The sequence below is a fragment of the Mirounga angustirostris genome, unplaced genomic scaffold (assembly GCF_029215605.1).
Source record: "Mirounga angustirostris isolate CCGP_5_RB_7025 unplaced genomic scaffold, mMirAng1.0.hap1 SCAF_8, whole genome shotgun sequence".
NCBI classification, from domain to species: Eukaryota; Metazoa; Chordata; class Mammalia; order Carnivora; family Phocidae; genus Mirounga; species Mirounga angustirostris.
Genome location: NW_026991716.1, coordinates 3,495,913 through 3,522,532, shown reverse-complemented (window position 1 = coordinate 3,522,532; position 26,620 = coordinate 3,495,913). Strand labels below are relative to the sequence as shown.

The following is a 26,620-nucleotide window of genomic DNA, read 5'->3' as shown; positions in this document are numbered from 1 at the left end:
TGAGTTTTACCTCCTGCTATCACATTTTCCTATTATGCTTGTTTGATGGTGCAACAGTTTTTTGCTCCTTCATTTGAAATGAAATAAGACACTAGTGAGCTTGGAAGTTGGTGTCTTAGAGGCAGTGAGGCTCTAACGGGATGCCTGGAGGCCAGCAAGGAGGTGGCCGTGGCCAGCTGCGGGGAAGGTCAGAGGCCTGTCCTGGCAGCATCCACGAGAGGCCGGATCCCACCAGACAGGCCCAAGATTGTGGGGTGACAGGAAAGGCCTGAGCAAGTGAGGAAGAAAAAGCGGAAACCCTGCTTCCCCACACCAAATAATGAATATTATACTCTCTTGTTAACTGCGCATAAAAGGTAGAACCCCAAACCCCCGCACACAGCTCGCTGTCTCTTAAGCTTATACTCACATCTCGAGAGTATAATTTATTTTTTGTTTTGTTTTGTTTTTTTAAAGATTTTATTTTTAAGTAATCTCTCCACCCAATATGGGGCTTGAACTCATAACCCCAAGATCAACAGTTGCTTGCTGCACCCATTGAGCCAGCCAGGTTCCCCTCGAGAGTGTACTTTCGGTTTAATAAACTTTCTGCTTATGTTGCTTATCCAGTGTGTTGTGTGTCTGTCCTTCAGTTCTTCCTCCTGATGAGACCAAGAGCATTCCAGGACATCTTTGGGACAGGCTGGGTCAAGGGCCCAGGGTCTCCCCAGTTCACCTGGCAACAAGTAGAGCCTGTTGAATGGTAGACTTCAATGTAGGGTACCCTTCTTGGATCATTTTGTTGGGCGAGGGTCTCCCTGACTATCTGAGTCTTTGGGTCTTTTCTCTTGAGCTTGTTGAGAAATTTGATCTCCTGCCTGGAGGGCATAAACCTGGCTGCCCTATTCTAGGATCCAGAATGAGAGAAAGAGCTTGTGAGTATCACTGTTCCAATATGCAGGCTTTCCTGTGATTGTAGGGGAGGAAAAATAATTTTCTCTCTACCCTTCTAGGTTCCTGGCTGAGGTACTCCTGTAATGAAAGACAGATTAACAGGAGAAAAACAGAAGTTCAAGAACAAGGATGCTTCCTATATACATGGGAGAGACTCAGAAAAACTGAGTAGCTTCCCAGAATGGCTCAAGCCACCACCTTAAATGCCATTTTCAGCTAAAAACAAAAGACAGATGTTGGGATGGGGGGCAGGAAGGGTGTAGGATAAGTGTGGGGAGGTTACCAGGAAAAGGTCTCTAAACAGGGTAAGGGTGTTACACAGATTTAAGTCCATACCTTCTCCATTGATAAGTTTCTAGAGATTTAGTTCTCCTCCTTCTCTTCCTGCTACTGAGAGGAACACACTTATAAATGGAGATTTCTCTTATAAACGGCTCTTCCCAGAGGGCAACTTCTCAGTTCTCAGAGCTTCTCCGGCATCTACTATTTCTTTTTATTTTTTTATTTTTGCTCTTCTTGAGCTTAACCTTGATTTTTATTTTATTTATTTTTTTAAGTCATTCCTATTTTATTTATTTTATTATGTATTTATTTATTTTTATTATGTTCAGTTAGCATCTGCTATTTCTTAATCAGTCTAAAATAATCCTTGTGCCAAAGAGGTATATTTTGGGGTGCCATGGTCTGCTGCCCCTCACCCTCCCCGGCGGGTAAACTTGGGCGCAAAGGGGCAGTTTTGGTCTCTGGTTTGGGGAAAGGATTTGACGGTTTGGTGAATGGGCTTCTGGCTCTCTCCCTCTCTAGAGCCCCCCTTCACTTCTGTTTCCAGAGGTGCCTGGAGCCCCGGGCAAACCCACCGCCTCTTGTCTCCCCCACCAGCGCTTCAGGGAGCAGCTTTCTATGTCTGTTGAGTCCGTTTTCACTCACAATTGTCTTGGCTTCCAGACTGTGTTGTTTTGTCTTTCTTCCACTCTGGGGCTTTTCCCTTTATTTTTTTCTTTACACCTTTGGCCGTGGTTTCACGGGGGACTCAGAGGAGCTAATGGGGTCTGCGTCTGCCATCTCTTAAGTGAAAGGCACCAGGGAGACCTCCCATCGGCCCCTTGGACTTGCTTTTTCCCCTACCCATTTCCCTGTTCCTGAATATTGTCTTTCATTCCTGAACATTCTCTTTTGTACAACTCTCTACCAAAGCTCACTGTCCTTGTTGCCTTTTAGTGGTATTACATTTAAGCAAGAACCCACATCTTTGTTTGAGTTGAGTGCTAACGGTGGGATTTCAGATGTGATCTAGTGATTATGCAAGGATTTTAGGTGGCCGTGGGGGAAATCTGGCCCTTTCTAATGCCAGTCAGATTAAATAAGGCCATCCCCCACCTGTGTCTTTGAGAAGCCAGCTTTGCTGGAAGTTCTTACAAGTGGAGAGGCCATTGACCAGAGCATTTAGATACAGAAACACCTACCCCTTCAGGTTTTCATTCTTAACTGGTGGTACCTCCCTCTCCTGACCTGTGACTATGATAACATTCCACCTTTCTATTTACCAAGGGCAAAGACTCAAATTTTTTAACTGCTTTGGAATGGCTGCTAGAGAAGCAGCAATCTCCGTATTTGTATTTTGATTGATTCTGGCTGGAGCTTTAATTACAGCAAAACCCACGGTATTTGTTCTTTTGAATCCCAGGAGATCATCAGCAAGAGGCTCAGAGTCCCACGAGCTTAGCGAAGGAGGAGATGAAAAGAAAAAGCGAGATTCTCGGAAAAGCGGCTTTCTCAATTTAATCAAATCCCGGTCCAAATCTGAGCGGCCACCTGTGGTCTTGACGACGGATGAACCGTCCTCGCCAAAGGGGGCCGTCAGAAGTCCAGCCACGGACACCCCCAGGAAGGATGCGAAGCCCGCGGAGCACAATGGCAGTTCGGAGCGGACAGAGGAGATAAAAACCCCCGACTCCCTTGAGGAAGGTCAAGGGGAGGACGTGGGCAAGGTGGAGCGGAGTGACAGCAAGAGGAGCCCGCAGGGCGGGCGGAGGTACGGTGTCCAGGTGATGGGCAGCGGTCTGCTGGCAGAGATGAAGGCCAAGCAGGAGAGGAGAGCGGCCTGTGCGCAGAAGGTGAGGGTGGGTCCCTTCTGACTCGGTTGTCTGTGTGATTTGCCCCCTCTCGGTTTTTATGGGCGAGAGAGGTACAGAGCCAGCCTGTTTGATGAAGTAAAAATCCAAATCCAAAAGCCTTTTTCCGAAAGAACCCAGAGCACAGACAACAAGGGCAGGGCCATGTTTTCCCTCTGGCACGAGGGCCCGCTTTTCGGAGCCACAGTGTTTGAAGGTAAGTTGTTGGCTGAGACTCTGCTGGCCTTTCCCCACCTGCCGAGGTGCTTTCTGTGCAAGTCAGGAGCCTGGGAATGCAGGGAGATGCTCAGAGCTGGGGAGAGGACCAGTCTGTTGAATCCAAAATGAGACCTGAGCGTGACCAGAAATAGAACTGACAGAGGCTAATAAAAATACTGAAGCCATGGGGGTGCCTGGCCGGCTCAGTCAGTAGGGCGTGCGACTCTTGATCTCAGGGTTGTGAATTCAAGCCTTGTGTCAGGTTTTATTTTTACTTAAAAATAAAAATAAAATAAAATCTTAAAAAATACTGAAACCAGATTCTAATTATATGAAAGTAGATCTGCTTTTCAGTTTTTTCATAATTCCCTTTTCCAAACCTAAAAATTCCTTACTATATTCCAGATTTGAAAGTCAAAAGGAAAGAGGGTCAAGGTATTCTGTTAGAATTAACTGAATACTTGGTCATTGAGATATGTTGTGGATTGCTATGAAGAAAAAGTTGATCGTTTCAAAATTGCCAAGTCCCCCAAAATCTGACTTAATATATCATTTATCCTTCGAACATCTTTTAAAGTAGACATTGTGGTTTTTTCTTCCATTATCTCCCCTTTCTTCTACAGCTACTTGAAAGATTATAGCTTTATTGTGATCACTAAGCTCATCATACCCAGGTTAACCCAGGTTTTGGGTATAGTGCATGAATCTGAGCTCTTTCTCATGTATATAACTGGGTTTCCCAAAGAAAGGAAAATTGCCTATCTTTTTTGAAGTATCAGAATAAAACAATTCACCCCAATGAACCTTGATTTTTAGAAAGTTACTAGTAAACTGTATTATAGACCAGGGTGTGGAGGGCTTTTTACATGACTTAACAACTGATTATTTTTTCATTAAATCCTGCATCCCATGTGACTTTACAACTGTTCACCATAGTTCCTCCACCAGCACCATAGTTATCCAGCAATTTCCCTGTGACAGATCTCTCCTAACTTACTCATTGACCCTTACAGAAGGTTGAGGAGGGTGCAGAGGGGGGACCATATAACTGTATTCTGCTAATTCAGCAAGGCAGGCACGATGTGGCCTTCACTGGTCAGAATTCTGAATAAACACTGACCACATCACTGGTGAGTCAGAAACCCAAGGAAATGTTTAAATTTCAATCCATTTTATAGAATTTCTTACAACAATGAATGGGCTATTTTCACTAACGAGCTGTTTATTGCTGTTTATTTTATCACTGTTTTCACTGATGAACAGCTGCTTTTTGGTAGAAAGATGGGAAGTGCTAGAGCGTTTTTTCCATGTGCTTTGGATTGGATACATAAATTGGCTTGGAGTGACAAAATTCCTATGTTTCAGGTCTTAGTTGTCCAAGGCTTATAGTAATGAGCTCCTAGCGCCATCTTGTGTCTATTTAAAACAACATCAATAATAAAAATCCTTAGGACAGGTGGACCCCGGAGATGTTGTGGGTTCAGTTCAGATTAACACAATAAAGCAAATATCACAATAAAAGCGAGTCAGATGAGTTTGGGGGTTTCCCAGTACGTAGAAAATCATGTTTACACCGTACTTTACCGTACTTTAGTCTCTTAAGTGTGCAACTGGCATTGTGTCTAAAAAAACAATGTACAAACCTTACAATTTTAAACTATTTTATCGATAAGAAATAGCGATCATCTGCGCTTGCTGGTGGAGGGTCTTGCCTCCTCGTCGATGGCTGCTGACCGATGAGGGTGGTGGTTGCTTAACGGCGGGTTGGCTGTGGCAGTATCTTAAAATAAGACAACCATGAAGTCTGCCGCACTGATTGACTCTCCCTTTCACAAATGATTTCTCTGCAGCACGTGATGCTGTTAGAGCATTTCACCCACAACAGAGCTTGTTTCAAATTGGAGTGAATCCTGTCAACCCTGCTGCTGCTTTGTCAACTAAGTTTCTGTTATAATCTAAATCCTCTGTTGTCATTCTGATAATCTTCACTCCATCTTCTCTCCCCCCCCCCCCCCCCCCCCCCCCCCCCCCCCCGCCCAGGAGTAGATTCCATCTCAGGAAACCACTTGCTTCGCTCATCTGTAAGAGGCCCCTCCTCCTTCGTTCAGGTTTGACCATGAGAGGGTAGCAATGCAGTCCCCTCTTCAGGCTCCCCTTCTCGCTCTCTTGCTGTTCCCACCACGTCTGCAGGGACTTCCTCCACTGGAGTCTTGAACCCCTCCAAGTCCTCCATGAGGGCTGGAGTCAACTTCTTCCAGAGTCTGCTCATGTTGATGTTTTGACCTCTTCCCACGAATCAGGAATGTTCTGAATGGCATTTAGAATGTCGAATCCTTTCCAGAAGGTTTTCAGTTGACTTTCCCAGATTCATCAGAAGAAATACTATGGCAGCATTAGCCCCCAAAATGTATTTCTTACATAGTAAGACTCGAAAGTTGAAATAAGTCCTTGATCCATGGGCTGTGGAATGGATGTTGTGTCAGTAGGCGTGAAAACAACAAACCACAGCGCGCTCTTGGGTGACCAGGTGTGTTGTCCATGAGCAGTAATGTTTTGAAAGGAATCTTTTATTCTGAGCAGTAGGTCTCAATAGTGGACCTAAAATATTCAGTAAAGCATGTTATGAACAGATGTGCTGTCATCCAGGCTTTTTTGGTCATCCATTGATAGGGCAGAGGCAGAGTAGATCTAGCATTATTCTTAAGGACCCTCGGATTTTTGGAATGGGGACTGAGCATTGGCTTCAGCTTCAAATCGGCAGCTGTATTAGCCCCTAATAAGAGTCAGCCTGTCCTTTGAAGCTGTGAAGGCAAGCATTCTCCTCTCTAGCTGTGAAAGTCCTAGATGGCATCTTCTTCCAAAGGAAGGCTGTTCGTCTACACTGATAATCTGTTTTCTAGTGTAGCCACCTTCATTCATTCTCTGAGCTAGATCTTCTGGAGAACTTTTTGAAGCTTCTCCATTAGCACCTGCTGCTTCACCTTGCATTTTTCTCTTCCGAAGCTTCTTTAACCTCATGACCCCCCCCCCCCCGCTCCACTAGCTTCAAACTTCTGCAGCTTCCTCACCTCCCTCAGCCGTCATGGAATTGAAGAGTTAGGGCCTTGTTCTGGATGAGGCTTTGGCCTAAGGAAATGCTGTGGCTGGTTTGATCTTCTGTCCAGGACACTCAGACTGTCTCCATATCCGCAATAAGGCTGTTTCACTTTCTTATTCATATGTTCACTGCAGTAACACTTCTCATTTCCTTCAAGAACTTCCCCTTTGCATTCACAGCTTGGGTAACTGTTTGGCTTGAGACCTGGCTTTCAGCCTTTCTCAGCTTTCTGCATGCCTTCCTCACGAAGCTTAATCATTTTAGCTTTTGATTTAAAGGGAGACGTGTAACTCATCCTCACTTGAACACTTAGAGGCCATTGTAGGGTTATTACCTGGCCCCATTTCAATATTGTTGTGTCTCAGGGCATAAGGAGATGTGAGGAGAGGGAGAGAGATGGGGGGCGGCGGGGTGGGGGGAGGGACGGCTGGTTGGTGGAGCAGTGAGAACATGAACCACATTTATCAATGAAGTTCACTGGCTTATATGGGCACGGTTCATGGCACCCAGAACCATTACGATAGTAACATCACTAATCACAGATCACTGTAACAAATAGAACAATAATGAAAGAGTTTGAAATATTGTAAGAGTTACCAAAATGTGCCACAGGGGCATGAAGTGAGCAAATGCTGTGGGAACAATGGTGCTGACAGACTTGCTCAGCGCAGTGATGTCACAAACCCTCAACTTGTAAAAACAAAAGCAGCATCTGCAAAGTGCGATAAAATGAGGTATGCCTGTATTGAAAATTCAGACCGGTCAGCAGTGTTCTATCAGAATAGTAAAAAATAGGAAAGGTTTTCAAAACTTAGTATGTACAAGAAGGGACACCTGGGTGGCTCAGTCGGTTAAACATCTGACTCTTGATTTTGGCTCAGGTCCTGATCTCAGGGCTGTGGGATCGAGCCCCCTGTCGGGCTCTGCGCTGCCCTTGGGGAGCCTGCTTGAGATTCTCTCTCTGCCCCTGCGGCCCCTCCCCTCCCTCACGAGCTCTCTCTGTTAAGAAAAAACAAAAAACCCCCCACAAAATTAGTATAAGAGTATTTTCCCCTAAAATGACTATATTCTTTACAAAAGTTAGCAGCATAAGCCGCACTGGTCGGTATACTATGGGTAAAATCTATGGTGTCTTCACTCTTGAGTAATTTTCTTTACACTATTCACATTTAATACATGTATTTAAAGGAAAAGGACCGTGAAAGTGAAGACGTGTGCTTCTCGTTTATTAACAAAGGCGCGTAACAAGTGCTGAATACGGAGGGCCCCATCTTTTCTTGGGGGGCCACCTCGTCAGCTGCCTGCTCTCAAAGACGTCACAGTGTTTCATCCGCATTCCGCCCGGGCGTGTCTGATCCCCGGTACCTACCTGAGAAAGCCAGGAAGGAAGGAGAAAACACACCCCCTCCGATGGTACTCGAAGCGCAGGCAAGCGAGGCGCCGGGGTGCGAAGTGTGAGCCGGCCTCAGCTCTGGGGGCCGGCCTGGCGCTCACGCCCGAAAGCCGGGGTCCCCTTCCACTTGCGCGCCGCAGCCTCGTCCCGGCCACGTGCAAGTGGGCCACCTCCTTACCTGTGTCTGAGCGCAGGGACACCCGGCCCCGCCTCCCGGAGGCCAGCAGGCGCCCCCTGCGGGTCCAGGCGGGGACTTCGCGCCCGTCCTCCCAGTGGGCTCCCCCGAGCTCACCTGCGGCCCTGGCGCGGGACGCCCTTTCCTTGGGATCCCTCTTCCTCGGGGACACCAAACAGTGTGCGCATTCTGGCCGCGGAACCTGCGTGCACATTCCTTCGCAGACACCTGCACGGCAGCCTCCCCCAGTGGAGCTTCCCCGGTCGTGCTGAGAGGCCGGGGCACCTGCTACGGTGCCCGGTGCCGTGCGGGGGAGCCGGCGCTGCGGGCCAGCGTCTGGCCGCGGCCGGCTGGTAAATGCCGTAGACGAGTCAGATCTTACCTGAGTTTCAGGTAACCCCTCCTATAGTGTCACCGATAGCGGGGAGCTGGGAAGTGGCAGCAGCTATGTGCTTTTCAGGTTTGCCAGAGCGCGGGCTGCGACAGGCTGAAGGTCAGGCCCCGGGCTCCCTGCCCAGCTGCTTTGTGGTTTGGGACGGGAGGTAGATGCGGATTGTCTTTGTCAACAGGATGCTTAGGGCATATTAAGCAAACCCTAGGTGTTTCGTTTCAGGCACCTTTTTGTATCTAAATGCCTCGCTCTTAGGTAGGCTTTCTGCACCGCAAGGAAGAGCCCGAGTCCTGGCTTCACCGGTTACCACTCCTTCCCCAAGACAACCACGTCTAACCTCGCCCCCCTCTGCTGTTACAAACCCCTTCGCTTGAAGCTTTGGCATCTTTTCTTTTTCTTTTTGATTTTTGATTTTTGCGAGAAAGTACGAGGGGGGGCAGGGCAGACGGAGAGGGAGAAGCAGGCTTCCCGCTGAGCAGGGAGCCCAATGCGGGGCTCGATCCCAGGACCCTGGGATCATGACCTGAGCCGAAGGCAGATGCTTAACCGAGTGAACCACCCAGGTGCCCACTTTTGGGTTTTTTAAATTAATTCTGGCGTGTTCATCCATGACCTCCTAAACAAGACTCTTTGTCCTGTGGTTCTGCCTCAGTGGCAGGGAAGGCCCTGTCCGTTATAGGCCCCTTTTTACCTTTCTTGTACATTGAAGTTGAAAAGGTTTCCACTGCTTTTAAAATTTGATTTGGGGAGCTCAACTTGGAGGGAGGGTCCCAGCAACTCACAGAGTGTCCGTGTCCCTGCTGCGTGGAGCATCAGGGGCTGCTGAGCTGTATAGGTATTCCACAGAAAAACCCCACAGGAAGCAGGAATTGTCCCTGAGCCCCCTGGCTTCCCCTGAGCCCACGCACCTGTCACCTGGGGGAAGCATTCTGAGGCACTGGCCACACTCTGGACCTCAGCCCTGACTGTGAACGCAGAATAGAACCTGCTCACTGGAGCTTTGTTCCAGGAGGAGGCTCAGGGAGACAGAGAGGTGGGACACAGTCAGTGTGAGAGCAGTAAAGAGCCCATTATTTGTTGTCATTTATGTTCTGCTTTGTTCTTTTTCTTACATTTTAAATAAATATGCACTTTCCCGGGGCTGTGTGCTTGAATTTTTCAGAAGCTCGGGAATGAGGCCATCTCTCAGGATTCCTCCAGCCTGGCCTTGGGCGGCACAGAACGGCTGGACGGATGTGGGGCAGGTAAGACCATCACCCCCTAAGGAGAAGCACTTCCCGTCTGGTTCCAGGAGTCACACATGATTGACAGAAGAAAAATTAGGATGGGAAGGGAGATGGGCCTCTGTGTCACGTGTTGTCAGCTTTCACCTGGATGGCCACGCCCCTCCACCTGCTGCAGCTCCACCTGGGCCGTGTCTCCCACCCCAGTAGCCGTGTACCTGGACAGGGCACCTTTGCCAATTCCGAAGGGAAGAAATGTCTTTGAGAAGAACTCCCAAACTGTGGGCATTTGAGGACTGGGGGGAGGTGAGGTCATGGCCGATGTTCAAAATCAGCCGCACACGGTAGGTGGAAGGTGACCCGTTTGTTTGAGATGAAGGAGTGTTCTTTCCTTTCAGCATGAATATCCACTATCGTCCCTCTGACTTTTCGGGTGTAGTAAAAGAATATAAGATATGTTTGATGGGAACGGAAGAGTAACTTACAAATTGCATGTCAGAAACCTCGCTTTGCTCTTTGAAAGTCCCGTGTTGAGCTTGAGTATCTTCATGCAGTAAGGGATGGAACGTGGCTCATGTTTAACCAGCAGGGGTGGGACATTGAACCTGAAGCCATTCTCATGGTCCTCGCTACGTGGGAGGTTATGGACGTCAGCGTAGCTCTCCTTGCTGGGGACCCGCAGCCAGACCCCTACCTGCTGCTGATTATCCAGAAACGAGGCGCCTACAGCTGGTTTTACCTGTGCCTGCACCTTGTGCCACGTCTGAGAAAGATCTGAGTGCTTCCAGTGCATTCGGCCCTGCGTGCTCTCCGTCCACTAGCATGGACACGGACACGCTTGAACTTGACGCTTGTCCTCTGTGGAGTAGTCAGGAGTGATTAGAAGCGCACCACCGAGTTCACTGCTTTCCCACAAAGAAGTGTAGTCTTCCACCAGCATGTTTTGATCCTACAGGCATGCTAGAGCAATGACGTGCTTCAGTTCTGAAACACCTCTGATGAGAAAGGACAAGAAATGGTTATGGCGGCTTGTACCAGATCTCTCCCAGCTTCAAAGGGTTCGTTTCTTTAACCTTTGAGTTTTAAAGTAAAGTGTGCTCTTTGTCCCCATTTTCATTGCAGTGCCTAAACTGCACCCAGGTGTTGCGGAGAGCCGCTTTGGTTTGGGAACACCCGAAAAGAATGCCAAAGCGGAGCCCAAAGTGGATGCGGGCTCCAGGTCGCGGGGCTCTTCCAGCACACCGACCAGCCCGAAGCCCCTCCTGCAGTCCCCCAAACCCAGCCTGGCAGCGCGGCCCACCGTCCCGCAGAAACCGAGAACCTCCTCACGGCCCGGTAAGGGTTCTGCTGGGCAGGAGGTGACCCCTCACCCCATCTCACCCCCCGTCAGGCGGCATCTAGGGCTAGCTGGATCGCGACTCCATCCATGGTTCCGGGAGCTGCTGGTGAACATGGGCACAGGGGGTCTGCAGGAGGGCTCAGAGAAACCTGCCAACAGTTTCGACAGGGACAAAGACTGAGGAGTTTCTTTTTTTTCTTTTTTTTTTTTTTTTAAGATTTTATTTATTTGACAGAGAGAGAGCACAAGCAGGGGGAGCACAGGCAGAGGGAGAAGCAGGCTCCCCGCTGAGCAGGGAGCCCGATGCAGGGCTCGATCCCAGGACCCTGGGATCATGACCTGAGCCAAAGGCAGACGCTTAACTGATTGAGCCACCCAGGCGCCCCTGAGGAGTTTCTTTATTCAACACCGCAGCCCAGGGACTCAGAGACTGTCTCTGCATTCAGGCCACAGGTTAGAGGGCCAAATGAGAAGACAGCCTTGTGTTGTGTTGGCCCATTTGCAGGGCTTCATTGAGCCTTCTGAGAACTGTCTCCGGGGTCTACAGACCCTTCAGAAGGCCGCGCGTTAAGGACGGGGGGCCACAAATAGGGAGAGCATAAGTTCTTCTCTTTTTGCCCCATAGTCTGTGAAATATTTAGGGTTTAGAACAGGGCTTGGCCAACTATGGGCCTGTTTCTGTAAATGAAATGTTGGCGGCACGTGGCCAGGCCATCCGTATCCATATTGTCTCCAGTTGTTTTTGCGCTAACAGAGCTGAGTCATGACAGAGGCCGTTTGGCCTGCAAAACCTGAGATATTTACGGTTTGGCTCTTTCCAGAAGACATTTGCTGACTCTTGTATAGAAAATCTACTAAGAGAAGAAACTTAAAAATATTAGGAATGGATTAGACTCTGCCTTTTTCTCTCCTGCAACTGCCCTTCCCTCTCAGGCCTTTTTTTTTTTTTTCTTTTTTTCCCCAATGGTCTATTATAAGAATTTTTAAACATACACAAAAGCAGAATGGATACCGTAATGAGCCCCATATCACCTCTTCACTTTATTCCCCCATAATAATTAGGCAAGTAAGGGTAGAGATACATAGTCGGATTATGCTCATCACCATAATCACTGCTAATCTTAACACTTTACTCTGTGCCAGGCACTGTCCTAAGTGCTTTGCGTGGATAAACTCCGAATGTCCCCACCACAGATGCAGAATGTGAGGCCCAGAGACACTCAGTTTGACAAGTCCCACAGCTGGTGAGCAGAAGCCAGACTCTAGGACACCCCCAGCTGCAGGGTGACCGCTCCCACCGGCCTCCTCCCTGTGGGCATGTGTACTAGAAAGTAAGACACACAGCTCATCATAGTCATTCATCCACACGCAGAGGATTGGATGGAATGAGAAAAAAAGGCGGCGTCGCACATGCCCAAACTCATTCCACTGTGGGTCTTCCCCATTTTCCCTCAAATGTGTCTTTTGTTCACCAAGCGACCAGCTGGTTAATGTTCGCTGGTCTCCACAGCCCATTCGTCCCTCAAGAAACCCAATGCCCAGTCTTCAAAGCACAGCCACAGGGGGACCCTGGGGTCACCTCAGGCAGCTGACCCTTAAAGCAGATCACTTAGAACTTCCTAATTCTTCTCAAGCCTTTTTACAGATCGAAGTTTGTTACGATGGGAAACACAGAATATTTCTTGGTGCACAGAATATCTTCATAATAGAAAGAGTGCAGAGAGTGAAGGCAAAAAAAATAGTAGTAATTAAAAGAATTGTTTTAAATGACTACTCAAAAGCAGGCTAGTATTTTCGTCAGCAAGGTGCAACTCGAGTCTGCAGGAAGGGAACGGCTCTTACAAAATGGACCTAGTTTGTAGAGTATTTTGGCTCCTCATTTGGGAAGTCTGAATGTCAGATTAGCTGGATTTCCAATATTCTGTCGCAAGGAGCTTCTATTTTCAATCTATTTGTTAAATGTGTTCATTTGTTTCTTAGCACTTAGTGTATCGAGACTTATGTTTGTTTTTATAGCGCTTGCGAATTCCGCAGGCACTTTCAAATCCATTCTTTGTTTCCTCTCCGCAGCTCTGAGAGATTGTTGGGGCAGGGAGAGCTCTTTCATACCCTGTTCATACAGTGAAGCACGTAGGAGAGTTGAACTGGAAGGAGAAGGCTGAGGAGAACCTGACCGAAAATTGTCACCTCTGTACACACACGCGCACGGGCCAAGTTCAAATAACCTTGCCGGCCACAGAGCAGAGGAAGGAGCACAATTCAGGAAGTCCTTTCAGTTCGAATGAAGCAGCACAGCCTTTAGGATTAAGAGACTAGAGTTCTTTTTATTTATTTATTTATTTATTTGCGAGAGAGAGAATGAGAGACAGAGAGCATGAGAGGGAGGAGGGTCAGAGGGAGAAGCAGACTCCCTGCCGAGCAGGGAGCCTGATGCGGGACTTGATCCCAGGACTCCAGGACCATGACCTGAGCCGAAGGCAGTCGCTTAACCGACTGAGCCACCCAGGCGCCCCGAGACTAGAGTTCTAATCCTAGCGGTTTTGTCATCATTTTCCTTCAGCAGGTCATCTATTAATCTCTTCATTTGTGCAGTAATCACCAAACTCCTTCTAGTTCTTAAAGTCCATGATTCCAAGTTATTCTTAGTGGTCTCAGTCTGTATATAGGTATGCGCACCCACGTTCCTACATGTATATGTTTGTATGTATTTCATGACCACTTCACTGGATTTGGCAGCAGGTAGAGGCAGGAGGTTATAAATATCACATATTTGAGAAATATCCAACAGCCTCTGTGTTTGAGGCAGAAGGAACATTGAGTTCACTTAGAGTGTAATTTTCAAATATCAGCTCATTGAAATTCTGTGTCTGCAAGATAAATTCACATCTGTGATTTTTAGAGATTTTTAACCTTTCATAAATTTTAATTATTTCCCCCCTACTGTTCGTAGATGTTACCCGCAGGAACACGAAACCTATGTTTTGGCCAGAGAAATTCTGTGACGCTTTTAAAAAATTATCGGCCGTTCATATTTTAAGATTAGCCTGGCTTATGTTTTCGGAATCCAGTTTGTGGGAGTGTTGGATTCACGCGTTTGTGTCTCCCTAGAGGATATCCCAGACTCTCCATCCAGCCCTGGCTCCTCTAAAGTGGCTCTTCTTCCTCCTGTCCTGAAGAAGGTTCCATCGGACAAGGAGAGAGACGGCCAGAGTAGCCCCCAGCCCAGTCCCAGGACATTTTCCCAGGAAGGTAAGCAATGTTTCCTCTACGTTTGCTTTCTCCAAGGAGAGCCATTTCAAGAGAAAGGAATTAAGCTTGGACTCAACTAATATCTTAGCATTTAAGTCAGCATCCCTTGGACTAAACTTTTGGAACCAGAGCAGTTTCCTCATTCAGAAACTTGATTCAACGTTATTGATGACATTGGACCTTAATGAAGGCGCATACACAAAGAGTGAAAACGTACTGGACACCCCAACCCAAGGTTTAACCTGTTTGTAATCACTAGGTGCTCCTGCACTGGATCCCAGCAGGTAAGGAGTGCCTTAAATACTTTGTGCCTCGTCTGGGGCTCCTTACAGGCCTCTAGGTCCCATTATTTCCCAGAAAAGCTTCCCCTTGCTGTAAATGATCACGAGCAGCCCCCGCAGGCCTGAGAGACCTGGTGCTCCTTCTGCTTGCTCGATCATGAGGCCAAGCATTCCTTGTTCTCACAAGTGTGGTACCTGCAAGGATGCTTTCAGGGAATCCTTGTAGCCAGTTGGCTGCTTCTGATTTGCTGGGGTAGGAGCAGAGCAAGGTAATCCTGGGACTTGGGTGCCATCTCCCAGAATCAGATCAAGAGTGTTCCAGGGAGGTGAGGCATGTTTGGGTTGGCTTCAGCAACCCACCGTTCCTCTCCCCCCACACTTCCCTCACTCTATTAAATACGCTGTTGACTTTTGGGTCCTATCCTTCATAAAGAGTAATATAATTGCCATCTCTAAACCCCCACCTATAAAGAAATTCCAGAGCCACACGAGTCATTACCCATGACCAGATGGCTCTCATTACGGTTTGGGGCTCCTTTGTTTTATTTTAGGTGTCTGATGCTTTAGATAATTCCTTGACCTTTCAGGCTCTGACAGCTTCCTCCACTGGCCTGTTTTCTTTTATTAATGGTAGTCTCCTGTCGAAGTTCATAGAAAGTATTTCTGAGTACTATCTTTATGACTTGGGAGAAAAATAATAATTTTTTAAAAAATAAAAATAACACTGCCTGCTTTCTCCTCTCCATTCTGCAGATTCATTTGGTGGGTACAAGCTTCACTCACCTATTGGCTATAAATAAAAGAAGGTAGGGTTTTGACCGAAGCTGATAAAACGCTCATGTCAAACAGAGCAGCTAAAGCCGTAAAAGGTAGCTGGTGCCTGTAGTCAGTTTACACGGAATGAAGAAACACAGGGTTTGGTGTTACAACCACAGCCCTTGGAAGGCTTCGTGTAGAGGGCAGAACCTTTGGCGGGGCCCAGTCAGGCCGACGGGCCAGCGAGCGTCCCTACCAGCCCCGCCCCCCTCCTACCCTCGTTTTCCCTTCTTTCTACAACTGCCGACTTTACATCCTTACTTGTAAGGAAGTTTTGAAAATTGCTCCACGTTTAGGAAAAGCAATGTGTTCTCGATGCCCGTACAATTAAAACAGGGCCTCGAGTAACCCACCAGCCTCCTGAGCTAAGAATGGGTACCATGGAGCCTCTCTAGTTAAAGTGGGTGAATGCTAGCATGCCCTTAGCTGCTTTGGAAAAGTCCCGTGTTCTTTCCTGAGGAACCTATTTGCTCCTCAGACATGTCAGAGCTCTGGGGTAGATGTTTGATGCCTTTGCTCACTCCCCCTTGAGAGCAAACACTGATGATGATGCATGCCCCCATCTTTCTAGTTTGGGACTGGAGAGTTTTCCCCTGGAATCCACAATAAATTAACCACAGAGATCATTCTGGTGGTGTCACTTGGTACTGAAATTGGACTGAAAATATACATGCGACCTGAGAAGAGTGTGTAAACCGCCCAAGGTGATAAGACTCCGACTTCAGTTTATTTTATCAGCTCACCGGCTCTGCTGGTCCAGGAATGATAGCCACTCGTGAGCCCTGACTTTTTCTTTAGAACATGTTCCTGATGTGCTCATTCCTATTTTCTTGTGCATTATTCATGCTGGTTACTTCATTTCCTTGTTCTGTGCCTCCCTTTGGACTAGCGTGCCCAACTAATTTCTGAAACAGGTAAATTGCTATGATTCTTCTGGATTATTCCATAGTGAATGTGATTTTCATTTAATCCATCCTGGAATCAAAGTGGTAACACAGGGGCCTTTTGTTAGCACCCTTTGGGAGCAGACTCGGAGCTCACCTCATTTTGCACCACATTTCCATAATGTTGGCTGTTGAATTCTGTAGGTGGTGGTGTATGTGCGCAGACCCAACACTGTAGGTTCCTTAAATCCTAAGTGGGGTGGGTTCTCTGATACTTAATTTCTCATGTTAACATTCTTTAATATTAATGTCAACACAGGGATGTATTTGCTAATATAAAGGGTAAAATGAATCCCTTTTCCTCAGTAGTGCAAAGAGGAGATTATTACAAAAGACATTCAGATCATGACAGTGACAAGCCTTCCAGTGGAGGGAAAAGATCTTCAAAACTGTACTTCACCATTGCAGAAGAGGAAGTGAATGCAATTGGGCACAGGAAGTCACAGCCAACAAATGGTTAGAGCCTTCGGTTATCATCCCTCACTGACCCAAAGCTTGCGGACTGGCACTAACAAAAACAAACTTTAATTGAGTAACTTCTATCCCAGGACCAGCTCAGGGATTATTCATACAACTGCCTTTTTTTTTCCCCCTAAATGGCAACAGGATGGTCCTTCCCTTTGAGGCTAAAAGTATGGACTTAAAAATCTAAAATTAGAAACTCTTAGGAGGAGGATCAAGTTACTTTGGAGTAGGGTGACTTGTCCTTTCAAATTTATGCAATCATGTAGGTTTATTTTTTTTTATTTGGGGTCATACTTCCTGTTCTCTTGATCTCTCTACTCTTCTGTTAGATTTTAATTGGGATTGGATCAGAGATTCTGAGAGTAACACAGTTTCTACCTTTCGAGAGTATTGGCCTCACACCTTCCCTTACACTCTTTCAGGAAAGTATCCATAAAAAGCCAGCACTAAATGCAGACCGCACACCATGCCCACGAGCTTTCATTGGACATTTGATGACCCTTTAGTGAGACAGAAAAAGTACCAATTAACTTTTCAACCTCTGAGAACAGTTTATTCAACTTTACAGCAGTTGCTCATTGGCGCCTGACTTCCATCTGACACTGTAGTAAACTGGGCAGTGTTCTGCTCAGCTGAAGATAGTCCCAGGAGACGAAAAGGAGACCAATTTCAAATCGGCTTCAATCTCCGGTGGGAAATGTTAGAGGAAGCATAGCTGATTCAGAGAGGAAATGTCTTTTCTGTGACTCAGTACTGATGATCTTGCTGGCTGATCACTTTTTATAAATTTGCCTTGAAAAATCTTTGAAAGGCAGTCTTTGTATCATAAAGGAAAAAAATACAAAATATCCTGGTAGGTGAGATTCCTTGGAAGTACTTTTTCCCATGAAACAGGGCACTTTTCTTCCTGTAAAACTCTATCGGGGGTTCACACGTGAGTGTTTTTGGACTCCCACTGACGAAGCGCGTGGCCCGGCATTCTAGCTCTTACCCCAGGCCTTCACGGCCTTCTGAGAAAGCACCCGATGGCAAGTCAATGGGAGTGATCTTATTCTATGGATAACTCTTCTTTATGGCAAAGGATAAACCATTCTCAAACTGTAGCACTTCATTACCGACAATATGCCTCTCGTGACCTGCCTTACAGCTTAACGACCCACTGAGTGACGTACGACGCCTCAAGTGGGGACGGTTGTCTTTGAGGACTTCCCTTGACAGAGGCTTAAAAACCAAAACAACAGCACAGAGTCATCTCCTGGTCCCCCACAAGCAATAACCTTTAGAACCAGCTTTCTTGGCCATTGGATGAGCCATGCGCTGTGACCTGCCATCATCTAGCTGGCACCTGCTGGCTAGATGATGGCGTGGACCGGAGGGAGTTAGGGACACGACCCACAGCATAGGTCACATGCGAACATTCTGTCTGGGCCAGCAAGTGGCACCTGCCCCACCTAGAGGAACTTTTAAAGGATTTCCTGAAAGTAGTATGTCAACTATACTTCAATTAAAAATTTGTAAAATAAATAAATACCATGATGCCACGGACAGTACTGTGGAATCCTGTGGCTGACCCTGTAATAAAAAAAGCCACACACTATGACCCATTGTTTTTGTACATAAAGTTTTATTGGAACACACACGCATGCGCACACGTGGACTTCCTATAGACACATGCTAAACAGTCACTTTTCTCTCTGTAAGAGATTTTTCTCTGATATTTTCAAGAAAATCTGTTATCTTCAAGCGATAGAAAAATTACGTAAATGAACACATTTGTTTTCTGAAGAGAGACAGAGTTCTTTTTAGAGTGTTGAATCAGAAGCTCTGTCTCTGTTTTGCCTCTTATTGATAAGGTTGCATAGATGTTTCCAGAGTTTGGAAATTTGCATTTGAACTGTTGTATTGGTTGACTCCTCTCACTTGATTATTAAGAAAGCACATTGATGCGATGCGGTGTCCCCGCTTCTGAGAGGCCACAACACTCCACACAACACACACAGAGACGCCCCCAGGACCACACTGACCCCGCAGGAAGGCTTTGAGCTAGAGTAAAACGAGGCTGCTGGAAGGCAAGGAATTCCGTGCCTCTCGCAGATTTTTCCATGACCTCGTTGGCGTACAGTCCTCACTGTGATGGGCTGCGTCCAAGTTTGATGGAATTCAACAGGACCATCTTGTATTTACTTTTCTGCCTCGATTTCTTGAAATGCGGACAGGAACCCCCAGAAAAGTAATTTTTACGGAAGCTTCGATTAAGGTCATTTTATGTCAAAGATTTGAATTTTGTTTTGTTAGTGCCGACTCCTGCCCTTGCCTGTCTTCAACCTTGAGAACCGCAAAGCAGTCTGCTTTCTGAATAGTTAGTTCCTGGTTAACAAATGGCATTTGGCAGAGCAATGGTGTTAGACCATGCTGTGTGCCTCCCTTTAAATCTTTTATGAGTAGCTTCGTTTATGCTAAAACAGCTTTCTTACTTTCCTCAATCAAGTAACCGTGTAACAGACAGAGGCTGTCGTTCTCCAAGCATGCCGCATAGTTTCACCATGATTACTGTTTTAATTACGTGGCTATTTTAGTATTGACTAGACAGGTAAAATGTTTTCTTTTACTGGAAGTCTCTGTCACTTTTGAATTTCACGTCCTTTCCTGTCTTGCGTTTAATGATAAGCTGTGATGTTTTCATTAGAGTGTGTCCTATTTTCTTGAAGAAAATAGTTGGTTTTGGCTTTGTATGTCTCATGGTGTATCCTGTTGGCGCAGGCCATCTTATTCTGAGATTGCCTTTATATGTCACCTGCTTCTTCCATAATCCAACCTAAAGCCAGCCAATACCTGGCTATGGTTTGTGGTCTGTAAGCCGGTACTCTGTTCTAAGCATTTTTTCACCAGATCTGTGATCTATTACCCCTATATGAGTTCTCCAAAAGAAATCTAACAGTTGGTCGGCAGTTTGGGCTCTTAACAGAAAGTATTAAAAAAAAAAATCAGGGCCAGCTACGGAATATTATTTTTAAGGTCATCATGTTTTCCTCCTGGGAAATATGAATGTCCGTGGAGCTTAAAATGGAGAAAAGCTCCAATTTTCAAATGCATCTCTAATTCTGAATTTATATGCACATTTTGGAAGCTTTAAAATTAGCACGTGTGTATGTGTATATATATTTGCATGTGTGTGTGATATATATATGTATGCAAAGTCAAATCATCTTCAAGAATGACAGGTTTCATGTCTGAGCCTCTCTGCACCCGTCGTTGGCACCGTAGATGGGAGGTGAGTGTACACGGAGTGTTTGTGTTGAATAAATTAAATGTTCACTCAGGCAGGTATTTTTTATAATTTTAATGGTACGTGGAATGGCAGTAAACACGTGTATAGACCCACGTATAGAGATGCCCCAGTGCGTTAACTGTAAGGATATTTGCACCGAAGAAGTGGAGTAAAACGATCTGATTTTTCTTTTTTATCCTGCATTAAAGTCAAGCATTACATCAGACTGCCTAGGAGAAGGTCCATCTGAATTAGTAAAAAAAAAAAAAAAAAGCCAGGATTTTATAAATATTTTAAAATACTTTTAAGTTTCAAGCAGACATAATCTTATTCGGACTATTCATTAGCGGGAGCTTGACCAAACCTACTTCAATATAATTGTAATTAGCATCCTAATTATATGTAATCAAATAAGTGGTGCCTAAGGGCTTGACAAAGAACATTCCCGTACAAAGTTGTTTGCACCAGTGTTCTGGGCTAATGAGAAGAAGTCGGGAGGCTGGAAGAGTGAGCGCTTTGGCTACTCATCTGATTTCAGTTCCCTGATCTCACCTGCTTCGGTCTCCTGTCCATTCTCCGGCCTCCCTGCAACGCCATGATCACATTCACAAGTGGTAGAGTTTAATCAATGATTTTTTTAGTTGAGAGAAAGCATGAGCGGGGGCGGGGGGAGGGGCAGAGGGAGAAGCAGACTCCCCGCTGAGCAGGGAGCCCCACACGGGGCTCAATCCCAGGACCCTGGGATCACGACCTGAGCCAAAGGCAGACGCTTAACCGACGGAGCCCCCCAGGCGCCCCTAGAATGATTTTAAATAGTGTCACTGCCTTAGTGAACTGTTTTGTTGGGCCTCTAGAAAGACCATGTTATTCCTCTCAGGGATTTTGTTGGACAAATTAAAATTTGTGCCTTCATGACTGGTGCTGGGTCTGTGTCACCAACCTAAATAAAACCCAGCCTGTTCACTTATTAATGTTTTCTGTATCCTTCTGTACCTCCCTCCCCAGCCCTCCCCGCCCCCCCAGCCCTGGAGGACTCCGAATCAGGTCACTGGGATGTGGATTGAAGGACACTGAAGGACACTGCTTTCTGCAGGAAGATTCCTTTGTGGGATCTCCCTGAGTTTCAGTTAGCTGCGCCCCAGAGACCTTGGTCCATGGTGCTGTTTTTGCCTGTGACATAAACATTGTTGATGGCATGAATTTCTCCATTTTTAGAGTACTCTGGTGTTACAGAACATGAATTAGGCCTGGGATTTTGAGGAAGCTAAAATGCTGGGAGGGATGAATAGCTTTTGAATCTAAGACTTAGAGCAAATAGTTTGCTCTGAAGACAAATAAGCAATGTATCACCATGTGTATTTCTTTTTTTGAACCTAGAGTGTTGGAAATTTGTTTCTGAGTCACTTGATACACAGGAACAATTCATTTTGGTTTTAAGAGGGAATGAGTAGAATTTTCTAGCAAGATTTCCCTAGTAATGCTCTATTTTGAGGTCAGATTATTGCAGTGTCTTCGAGATGAAGATACTACAAATCTGCTCTGCTCCCTCCTGTTCATAGCACACGCAGAGGTTGAGAATATACAGGACCCTTCATGTGTTACTATCAAATTGATTTTGTGATAAAGGACAAGCTATATATAGAAACCTATTTTACCTTTTTCCCCCAAACCTGATTTGTTGACAACTTTCAAAGGACATTTATTTTTTTTTTACATGGTTCAAGCTAAAAAATAAAATCAGTTGTGATATTTATTCATCACTTTTCCATCTGAGAATTTGCTCAAAGGTGTTGGGTAAAAAGAGGTCAAATTTTTAAAAAATTACTTATTTGGGGGATGCCTGGGTGGCTCAGTCAGTTAAGCATCTGCCTTCGGCTCAGGTCATGATCCCAGGGTCCTGGGAGCGAGCCCCATGAGTTCCCTGCTCAGCGAGAAGCCTGCTTCTCCCTCTGCCTGCCGCTCCCCCTACTTGTGCTCCTTCTTGCTCTCTCTCTGACAAATAAAATCTTTAAAAAAAATTACTGATTTTTATGATGAAATTTGAAATGCTTATCCTTTTCAGAACACTAATTTCATTTTAATGTAATTAATGAAATTCAAATTTTTATTGTCTAGAGATCAGAATCTGGCTCTGACAACCAGATTGGCAAGGGAAGTACTTTATCATGTTGTGTTTTGACTGTTAGGTTTCAGGAGATTTTACTTCCTGAAAAACACTCTTTAGTGGGTTAAGCATTTAAATAGCTAGTTCCTGGCAAGATGAGTTTTTAGCATAATGCTAACATCAGGCTGATGAGAAGCGTCAGATGAATCCTGTCTCTCTCCAGGCCTGTGTTCTGGTTGGATCGTTTGACCTTTTGAGCCATGAGGTAGCTTTTCTCTTCTTTCAAGCCATACAAAGTGTGGGGTTTGGTATTTTTAGCTTAAGTGGTGTCTATACAACAGGCTTGGTGTGGAATATGTAATAACCCTTAAGAGCCTTGAGGCGGGGCGCCTGGGTGGCTCAGTTGGTTAAGCGACTGCCTTCGGCTCAGGTCATGATCCTGGAGTCCCGGGGTCCAGTCCCGCATCGGGCTCCCTGCTCGGCGGGGAGTCTGCTTCTCCCTCTGACCCTCCTCCCTCTCATGCTCTCTGTATCTCATTCTCTCTGTCTCAAATAAATAAATAAAATCTTTAAAAAAAAAAAGAGCCTTGAGGCGTATGGTACCAGTGAAGCTCTGCTCTAGTTGTAAAGAACAGGGTCTTTGAAGAGAGAGATTCCTCTTATTTTTTTTTTTTTAAGATTTTATGGATTTATTTCAGAGAGTGCATGTGTGCAGGGGCAGAGAGAGAATCTCCAGCAGACTCCGCGCTGAGCACAGAGCCTGACTCGGGGCTCGATTTCAGGACCCTGAGATGATGACCTGAGCCAAAACCAAGAGTCAGATGCTCAACTGACTGAGCCCTCCAGGCTCCCCAAGAGAGGGATCCAGTTTAAATCTGGATTCCAAGTTTACAAAACCTGCCTTCCTGGGTAGCTGTGAGGAATAGCGATTAGAGAGCGGAGTGTGCCCGACAGGACACGTGCCAAAGGCTCAGTTCGGGCAATTACTCCACCATCATTGCTAGACTGGGGTTTGTATGTTTTCTTGTTTTAATTTGTTTCTGGTTTTGTTGGTTTGTTCTTAATTTTCGTCTCGAGTCTCTACACGTAGTTGGTGAGTTGTTTCTGCGTAAGGTCCTCCCGAGCCCTCCCGCCTCTCGGGGCCCCTGCATCTCACCCCGTTAATGGTCAGGCCATTGACTGTCCCTTGTTCATCGACTGTAATGACATCCTTCCCTTTCTATTTCAGTTTCAAGGAAGAGCTGGGGCCAGCAGGCCCAGGAGTACCAAGAACAGAAGCGATGGTCCTCCAGTAAAGATGACCACCAAGGCAGCAAGTCCAGCGACTCTGGGGAAGAAGCAGAAAAAGAGTTTATTTTTGTGTAAAGGTCCCCCATGCAGACTGCACAGGGTGCTCTGTTAGCCATTAGAGAGGAACCAAGGGCAACACCTCTTCCTACTTCCGACGCTCTTCTCTTGGTGCTTTTTTCTTTTCTTTCTCCTTCTTTCTTTACTTACTTTTTGAAAACAAACAGACCCAGTTTTTGGGGTGGGGGGGAATCCAAACACACTTGTTTGGTCTTCTGCCCACCCTGGGCGTTTGAGTTTGAAGCATTCCTTCTATGCCTTCAGTGAATGCCAGCGACTCTCCATGCGTCCTACTTGAATCTTCTCTGAGGCAGCTACAGTTTGCCCTGCAATTTGAGTTTTGGGAGGTGGACAAAGCAACCAGACACATAACTCACTCAAGTAATACCGTCGGCTGACCGTGGGGCTCCGCTGTGGGGGCCCGTCACGTCTGCACTTGATAGAGCGATTTGTTCTTGATGTACGCAATTGCACATTGTAAGTATATTAACAGAGCACACTAATAAATAATTTGTACAAATTATATATATTAGATCTCGGCTATGGTTTTTACATTCTCCCATGGGGAACTTCTTCCTTCCTGATGTGGAATTGTACATTTAAATTTGGTCGGTGACCTCTGTAGGACCATCAGTAAGCACAGCGAAGAACAGAGTGAGAGAGGCCCGCGGCTGATGTTACCATGTGCCGGGGTCAATGTACATAGTCGATTGGAATGAAGTTTTATGAGTGTTCGTGATTTTCAGAGGGCTTTAATTTCTGTCTGCATATTAGCTTTTAATGTATGATTTGAAGAAAGAATACTTTGACACCTGTAAAAAAATCAAAACACTACTCTTTTTAAGACATTTCACAAATATTCACTTACATTACAGGCTGAGGTATTTTATTCATATGTATATTTATACCAATAAAATGATTTTACAAGTGGAATTTTGACCTTCTCTGGTTACCTTTTTTTAAAGATTTAGAGAGACAACAGGAGGGGCAGAGGAAGTGGGAGGGAGAATCTCAAGCAGACTCCCTGCTGAGTGTGGAGCCTGATGTGGGGCTCGATCTCACGACCCTGAGATCATGACCTGAGCTGAAACCAAGAGTTGGACACTTAACTGACTGCGCCGTCCAGGCACCCCCTCTGGTTACGTTTTAAAATTAGGATTGGCTTGTGGTAATCTGGCCTGGCCAGATGGCAGGAGGCCTGAGCATGGGGGGGGAGGAGCGCGGGGATGCCAGCCTCCCAGAAAATTCCAAGACACAAGCAGAACGGCTGCTGGGAGGGGTCTGGGAGTCCTCCCATTAAGCTAAATTACAGTGATGATTTTCTTGCTTGTGCCATGCACAAGCCTGGAACGGAGGCGGAGGCTAATTCACAGCCCATCCCAGGGATGCCAGGCCGGGGGCCGAATAATCCAGGAGTCACTTCTGCTTTGTTTGGGGCGCAGGTGGCTACATCATGGAGGCTGACCTTCCAATGTTACTGTTCCTAAGTTTCACATCGGTCACTTGGGGTCTACTTTGCACGTGGCATCGGCCAGCAATTGTCAAGCGTGGGTCAGGGGTTGGAGAGGAGTCAAAGTGCAACTAAAAACTGGTCACTGAAAATTCAGGAGGAGAATCATTTTTATGAGGACGGGGGACACCTGCAGGAGCAAAGTGGTGTACCCCACCCAGAGTGTCTTGAAGGGGGCCGCAGTGCCTACCACTTCTAAATCAGAAATTTTTTAAATTTTTACTACTTGAATTCCAGTGTAGTTACTTTCCCTTGTCATACTCCATATCCTATTTTATTTATATAAAATTATATTTATCTAAAATTGTGTTTATATAAAATCTGTATTCTGAGAAGGGGTCACTAGACCTCAGAAGACTTCCAGAGAAGAATGAAGGTCAAGCAAGGTGAGAGACTGGCTCTGTGAGCTGCCCCAGGCCCCACAGGGCAGGGCAGACACTTCTGGAAATGAAGAGGAAGTGGCTCTTCTCCTGGGCACAGATTTCCTCCTGTTGTCTTCGAAGCTGTTTTCTGTCTTCCTAAACGATGGGCGCCCGTGAAAAATCTTTCTCATTGGGTCCAGGAAGTGCCTAACATTTAAAAATCAAATTTATTTGTGACGCACAAGTAGTTCCAAGAGTTGGAACAGGAGCTCAAACTTCAGTGTAAAGCATCATCTTTGAGGCCGACGTGGACACAGGGTGGATGGGCGCAGCTCTGGTCAGAAGCGAGAAGACGGATGGTTTTCCTCCATCAAGGTGAACAGGAGGGCTTGGTCTTCCAAGAGAGAGCCTAGGGGGCCGATGTAGGGTGTGGGGTTTTCTTAATGGAGGCAGAATTGACCTAGAAGATTAGCTTCAGGTGTACAACATGATTTATATTGGCATATATCGCAAAATGATACATACACAGTAAGTCTAGTTCACATCTGTCCCTATAGTCACAAGAGATTTTTTTTCTTGTGATGAGGACTTTCAAGATTTACTCTCTTAAAAACTGTAAATTTGCAATACAGTATCATTAACTACAGTCACCATGCTGTACATGGCGCCCCCGGGACTCATTTATTTTATAACTGGAAGTTTGTGCCTTTTGCCCCGAGTCACCCATTTTGCTCACCCTCCACCCCCTGTGTCTAAGAGCCTGGGTTTTCAGCTTGGTTGGTTGGTTTTTGTTTCTTTGATTCCACACGTAGGTGAGATCACACGGTACTTGTCTTCAGCTGACATGTCACTCAGCATAACGCCATCAAAGTCCACTTGTGTTGTGGCAAATGGCAACATTTTACTCTTTTTTAAGGCTTAATAGTAGGTTTGACGACGACTCAGGCACGATGAGGTCTACAGATCTGGAGACACCCGCCATCGCCAAGGTAGTTGGTTACCCACGGGAGGAAACACGCCACGTCACACAAGGCCCCACGGGAAGCACCGGGCTCGGTCGGAGGCAGAAGAAACAAGGGGAGAACGTGGCAGGTGAGTGGGCGCCGGAGGGGCTCGTTTGCACATGACGAGCCCACTCCCAGGTGAATTATGCGTACAGTCTCCGGGAACTGGCTAGCCCCGGGAGGGCCGGTCCCTCCAGTCTCAGCGAGGATCCGGATGTCAAAGCCTGGGAATTACAGAAAGTAAAGGCCCCAGAGGATTCCTGGCTGGAGGCGTGGTACACTCTGGGGAGAAGGCCTGCCTGCAGCCTCTGAGGAGAACACCTGGGTTCTCCTACACAGCCGAATGTTCTCGTGGAAATACGCCTTTGGGCGTCTTCCCAGCACCCTGG

General features: G+C 46.3%; 1 protein-coding gene across 6 annotated transcripts in view; it reads left to right on the top strand.

Annotated features, from left to right (window-relative positions):
* The window catches only part of CARMIL1 (capping protein regulator and myosin 1 linker 1), a 307,660-nt gene extending 283,372 nt beyond the window's left edge, over positions 1-24,288 (top strand). For 2 of the 6 annotated variants that reach the window (XM_064597072.1, XM_064597075.1), the window contains exons 33-38: positions 2,618-3,047; positions 9,482-9,563; positions 10,665-10,877; positions 13,990-14,130; positions 16,478-16,627; positions 23,237-24,288. In XM_064597072.1, the coding sequence (XP_064453142.1) occupies positions 2,618-3,047; positions 9,482-9,563; positions 10,665-10,877; positions 13,990-14,130; positions 16,478-16,627; positions 23,237-23,373 (1,153 nt within the window). In that variant the 3' untranslated portion in view covers positions 23,374-24,288. Of the gene's footprint in view, positions 1-2,617; positions 3,048-9,481; positions 9,564-10,664; positions 10,878-12,951; positions 13,961-13,989; positions 14,131-16,477; positions 16,628-23,236 lie in introns of those variants that run through there. The other 4 variants (XM_064597074.1, XM_064597076.1, XM_064597073.1 and 1 more) reach the window with 3 other exon arrangements.
* The last annotated feature ends 2,332 nt before the right edge of the window (positions 24,289-26,620 follow it).